Source organism: Leptonychotes weddellii, chromosome 7 (genome assembly GCF_054177405.1).
Source record: "Leptonychotes weddellii isolate Sample4059 chromosome 7, ASM5417740v2, whole genome shotgun sequence".
NCBI lineage: Eukaryota > Metazoa > Chordata > Mammalia > Carnivora > Phocidae > Leptonychotes > Leptonychotes weddellii.
Window position 1 is genome coordinate 132043151 of NC_138375.1, and position 6034 is coordinate 132049184.

The following is a 6034-nucleotide window of genomic DNA, read 5'->3' on the forward strand; positions in this document are numbered from 1 at the left end:
TGCATTACACAATATAATGTACTGTGAATAAAGACTAGATACTCTATTTTAGACACTACTTCAACATACCGGTTATTAAATTTTATGTAACCAAAAAGAAGAGCAAAGTGAACATCTTAAAATACTGTTTACGAGTAGGGGAGAAACACTTGCTAAAGGTGTTCTTTGAATTATCTGCAGCATTTGTACTGAAAATTCTGATTGGTTCATCAAAAGAACAAACTGCTGTAACTATTCTGCCTAGGTTGGCTTTTGTCTTAATATGACATGACCCCAAAACCTTAAGTCACTATGGAAACTAATTCCATGAATTTAAACGGTAAAAAAAAAACAGAATAATACAACTGGAATTTATTACTGAAAACCTGAATCTTAGAAGAGCTTTGAAATGTTAATTTCAACATTTAGAAGTGCATCCCACCCAATTTAATAATGTCCTTAGGTTTCAAAGTGCTAACTCAATATAAGTTTTCCTGGCTGTCACCAAATCAAGAATAAAAACACATTTCTTGGAGATGTTCCTTGACTGTCTTCTAGGACTAGTAAAGTTGCAATCAACAATTTATTTCTACTTTAGTTTAAATTATGCCATAAATTAATTTTGATGAACATTATTTAAATTCTCAACGCATAAATAATTACCAATAACACGGTAAAATGTACTTCAAGAGATTTACAACAAGGAATTGTGTGCCTCCAAATTTCTGATCAGTAAAAACAGAAAACATACCCCAAATTTTCTGTAAAACATTCATAAAATGGATTTATCCAGCAAGAACACTGAAATTACATTATGGCAACACCACATTAAATAGATCTGTTACAGAATTTTGAAAAAAAATCTATACTGAGAAAACATAGTAGTTTTTATTGCATTTTAAAGAGTTTGGATTATTGGAAATTATCCAGGACACAGAAGATATTTAGAACACAAAACCTTGCTTAACAAAAGTATCAATCTATTTTGGTGTGACTGTTTATTCCCTACAGACCCAAAATATTTCTTCCTCTTTTGAAGGTTACAGTTGTAAGTCTACACTCTTGGTTCAATTTATCACTGTCTAAATAAGATGGAGAGGCTGTTCAAACTGACCCACAGAATGCAGTGTGCCCAGAAGAGGCAAGAACAAATAGTCTCAAGACATAACAGGCCCTTATATCTTACTATGCTGCCCCCAAATTCAAATATATTGCAGACAATAACAAATACAGATGAAAACATTTTTGTGTAAAGCTCAAACCTTTAGCATCTAACAAGTGCACTCTAGTTCCAGCATCTATGAAAAGAATACATCCTCCATTAACAAATACACACGGGTAAGTGCTTCTCCCCTCCCTCTCCATAAAGCTCTCTGGACCTGTTATCACATAATGCAGATCATAGGAAAAGCGGTCTCCTTGCCTCATCAGTCCAACCAGCTCCAGCTCACCTTTGCTGGAAATTGTCATGATGCACATTACCAACACAGTGTTTAGGAAAAATGAGTAAACACACCTTTTATTCACACCTTACAATAAAATAAAATAAAATAAAATAAAATAAAATAAAATAAAATAAAAACAAAAACCCCATAAAGAGTTATGCATTGGTTCTACATCAATAAAACCAGCTTTCCAATGTACTGATTATAAACTGGACGTGTTTGGTGTCAGCACAACCTAAACAAAAAAGCAAAAAATAAAAAGCCATCACAACAAAATCTTTAAAAAACCTCAAAGGAAAAACCAGGTCCCAGACAAAGATTCAAGATCAAAACCTTTTGGAAAATTCTTTAAAAAAGAAAAAAAAAATCATTTATTTAAACAGTATGTAATTTTATTTTCTCTTAAAAACAGAGTAAGCACATTTAAGTGCTGAATATTTTTCATAAAATTTTAAGTCATTATTCAAAATGACTCATTTTCTGTATAAAAACTGTTAATAACATTTCAACATGTTTTTCTTACTGCTCACATGTTGTCCTTTTGCTCCCCTGCCTGCAGTTGAAACAAAAGCAGTTAGACCAAGTTCCCTCTGAATTCATTTGATTTTTGAGAGAAGAATGAATGAGAACAGAATACATACAAGTTAACTCTGCAAAGTTAAAAGCTAGCTTTAATCTCGCATCTACTACTGATGTTATGGGCAAAATACAGGGTGCAACAGAACTTTTACCTTGGCTGACCTATTAAAATGACTTAGTCACTTTATAAATGATCTGAAGAATTGTCTCAGGGACCTGTTTTGAAAATACATCTCATTTACACTGCTTCATAAATGGAAAATTATTTAAAAAATAAAAAAAGGAATGATTTTTAAAAAAACACGGAGATGAAGGAATACGTGGAAAACAAAGAATTCACATGATAGTAGTATTCCGGGTGACGGACGGCATTGTGCAATGACACCAAGAAGCAGTGCTTGGGTCTGGTGAGCAAAGACCCAGGGACCCACCTATGAACATGTTCCAAAATGTGATATTCAATGCTTCACAATGGAAAAAAAAGCCACAGCTTATACAAAAGCGTTTTCATAAAATTCTCACAAATGTTAAACAGTATTTAAAAAATATAAAAGAGGCTGCACAGATTTTCTCTGCATGCACAGGCAGTGCTTGGTGAGAACAAATTTAGGCAGGCACAGTGGAGATAGGACAGGAAGTGTCTCAAAAAGGAGTTAAGAAGCTGCATCCAAGCAGCTGTAATTTTTTAACTTAAAAAAGTTAAAGATTTAAAAATATCAGAATGTACATATATCAACCATTACATTCAGTCCATAAATGCCTACAGATCATTCACTGCTCAGCTTATCTGTCCTGGTAGATAGCTTTTATAAAAACCCAGGAATTCATGGATAAGTTGCCTCTGGTCTGAGAAAATGTCCAAAGCTTTAAGCAGATTTAGATTTAAAGAGCAATGTTCTCAGTTTAAAAATAAAGTAGTACAAAAGGGCCAACAAAACCCTAACAGTGCAAATCATCAGCAGAGAAAGTCTGTTGCAACTTCTTTTACAAGCTGGCCTTTATAACACATGAAACAGTAAAAAAACTTAGCCTTAGTTTACAATACAATCATTTCCAAATCTGATTTTTTTTAGTACAAAATTTCATAAATCAGGTCTTCTGTGGATCATATACAATCATAAAGGCTAAATTCAAAGTCTCTATTTTACAAACAAGTCTGAAAAGGGAGGGAGTAAAGTATGGAAGAATGGTCTCTGGATGTTATTACTGGCCTCAAAAAAGTAGTGCTACAGATTTCTGTGCAAAGAGAATATGCTGTTCAAACATTTTCCTATTTCAAGGCATGAAAATATTATATTGGATAGAAGAAACAGGAAAATTACTTGTAACAAATTAAAGAGAGGTGTAAACACACCAATCCCTGTCTAACAGTATATAAAGCATATTGGGCTCAGAATTTGTTGCTAGCACCTGGCTTTCATACTATATCCTTATCAAATAATCAAGATTGAAAATTCAAATCATCAAGAAAGAGGAAAAAAAAAGAAAAAACAAAACAAAACAAAAAACCCTGGTGGCCATACCTCACTCCCCTATAATCAGATTTTATGAGTTTACAAGTGAAACTGAGGTCGTCCTCTGAAGGTACTTAACTACCTCCTGCCAGGAAGGTGAATGCCGTTAACGTGGGGCAGGAAAGGCAGTAAGAGCTCCAGTTGTGCAAAAAGTGAGAAGTGGTCGGAGGGGATGAGTGGGTGTGGGCAGCCACTGATATTATTCTCAACTAGCCAATGGTGGTCCAGAGGTCCCAGGATGCCTAAAGTGTTCAGCTGAGGTTTTGAATAGAAGATGTAGTCAATGATACCCTGAAAAACAAGGAAAAAAAGATGAGGCCTCACATAAGCTAACACTGAAACACTGAGAGCTTTCAAGACGTACCCTCACAGTCATGCTTGATAAACATGTGGGAAGAGGCAGTACTACATAAACCAAATGGTCCCCCACATGTCAAATCTAGCAGAATGAAAACAGTTTAGGGATGATAATCATTCATTCTTCCTCATTTCTGGACTTTTTCACAATCTTTTTTTTTTTTTTTTAAAGATTTTATTTATTTATTTGACAGACTGAGACACAGAGAGGGAACACAAGCAGGGGGAGTGGGAGAGGGAGAAGCAGGCTTCCCGCAGAGCAGGGAGCCCGATGTGGGGCTCGATCCCAGGACCCTGGGATCATGACCTGAGCCGAAGGCAGAGGCTTAACAACTGAGCCACCCAGGCGCCCCCTTTTTCACAATCTTTAATGAGACCTACAAGATCCTTCATGGTGTGGCCTCAGCTTCTCTTTCCTAACTTGATTTGTACTATTTTCCCATGCTGACTACTCCATTACCACACTAGCCCTTTTTTTGGGGGGGGGCGGGTGGTGGTGTTGGGAGGGGAGAAGGACATTCCTTGTAGGTGCCAAGCTCCTTCCTGCCCCAGGGCCTCCACACATGCTCTCCCTTCTGCCTGGAGCACTTTCTTCTGTGTCATTTGGCTAATTTCTCCTCAATCTTTATGTCAAGTTCATTCACCTTCCCAAGTCCTTCCTGAATCTTGCCCCCACCCACTTACTACCCGCTACCACCTCCAAGTCTCTTCTCTTGCTTATGCGCACCCTGAGGTGTAACTGCACACTCATTTGCGTCTCTCCCACAGGACTGCGAGGTCCACGAGGGCCGGGACATCTCTGCCCTGCACACCACCAGCAGCACCCAGGCCCAGCACTGGGCACCCAGGTAAACACCTCTCAGTTTGCCCCTCTCCTCCCTGTAACTTCAGCCTCTCCTCCACATGCTTTCAGCCAAAAATATTTAAGCACATTCAAGTGTCTTCCTCTTATCTCTATATCAGCAACAGGAACAGAGAGAAAAAAGAATCCCTAATCTCTCCTACCTTTTCGTTATCACCCTCACCTCCTCTTCAATCAATCTGCTTCAAGTAAGAATCTCAACGTTGGTTTTTACTACCTCCTTGCCCAGCAATATTCTTTAACTCTCCACATTCTAGTCTCTGTGCCTAGCTCACCAGTGAAGCATCTCTCACCAACAGTTTTTGGAAGCTGAAAGCATGCTTCTTTTCCCCAGAAAGGCCTTCTGCCTTGGCAGCTGGGCTCCTACACTGTCCTGGTTTACCTCCTCTCTCTGGCCACTCTTCCGTCACTTACATGTTCCTTTTCCCCAGAGTCTGCTTCAGCCTCTCTTCATCTCCACACACTCATCTGTTCCCAGGGTTAAATCATTATCTACAGCACTGCGGCCCCTCCAAAGTCAAATTTAAAAAATTTCAAGCTTTTCAAGTTTCTCAAAGAAGGCTAACAAACAGCCCTCCCCTCCGAAATTAAGACCCAGTTATCACTAGTATTTAACACTCTAACACACAATCTAACCTGAATGATTCTTTTTCCAGGAGGTTAGAAACTAAGATTCAAGAGCAGAAATGCAAAAGATAAAAAGAACAGATGAATGCAAGTCCTAAACAACCACTGATATTAAAAATGAGGAGAAGCACTATGGCAAGGCTCCATATTGTAAGCCGTTAACTGTGTCTGAATGCATATAAATAGAAGATATATTTTTAAATGGCTAATATAAACCACATTTTGGCACTCGAGGAGTACAATTTCAGTTAAAATATGAGAGATGAAATATGTCACTCCAACGGACACCAAAATAGATAGTATGGTACCTTCTGAACAGCTGTTAGCAATGAGCATATGAGAAACATAACTGCCCCAAAACAGTGACAGTAGAACTCAGGATTTACTATCATTATTTCATCTGATTTCTTACCCTGGAAACGACTCTAAGAGGTAACTATCAAGTAGGAACGGGACACCAATCACAGAAGCGTAATAAGAGAATACTGCTGTCAACTAATTCAAGATGGCTTACTTCCCGTCTCAACACACATCCACATTTCAAAGATATAATAAGGTTACAAGACTCTCCCAAAAAATGGAGGTTTACAAAGTTTCTCAATCTCAAAAGTCACCTTGAAATCGAATGTCCATCAACAGAAGAATGGATAAAGAAGATATGGTGTGTGTGT

General features: G+C 37.8%; 1 protein-coding gene across 1 annotated transcript in view; it reads right to left on the reverse strand.

Annotated features, from left to right (window-relative positions):
- Nucleotides 1-828: 828 nt before the first annotated feature.
- Nucleotides 829-6034, reverse strand: part of CNOT6 (CCR4-NOT transcription complex subunit 6) — a 59766-nt gene continuing 54560 nt past the window's right edge. Inside the window, exon 5 of the mRNA XM_081825626.1 lies at nt 829-3882. Within this exon, the coding sequence (XP_081681752.1) occupies nt 3596-3882 (287 nt within the window). The 3' untranslated portion in view covers nt 829-3595. The remainder of the gene's footprint in view (nt 3883-6034) is intronic.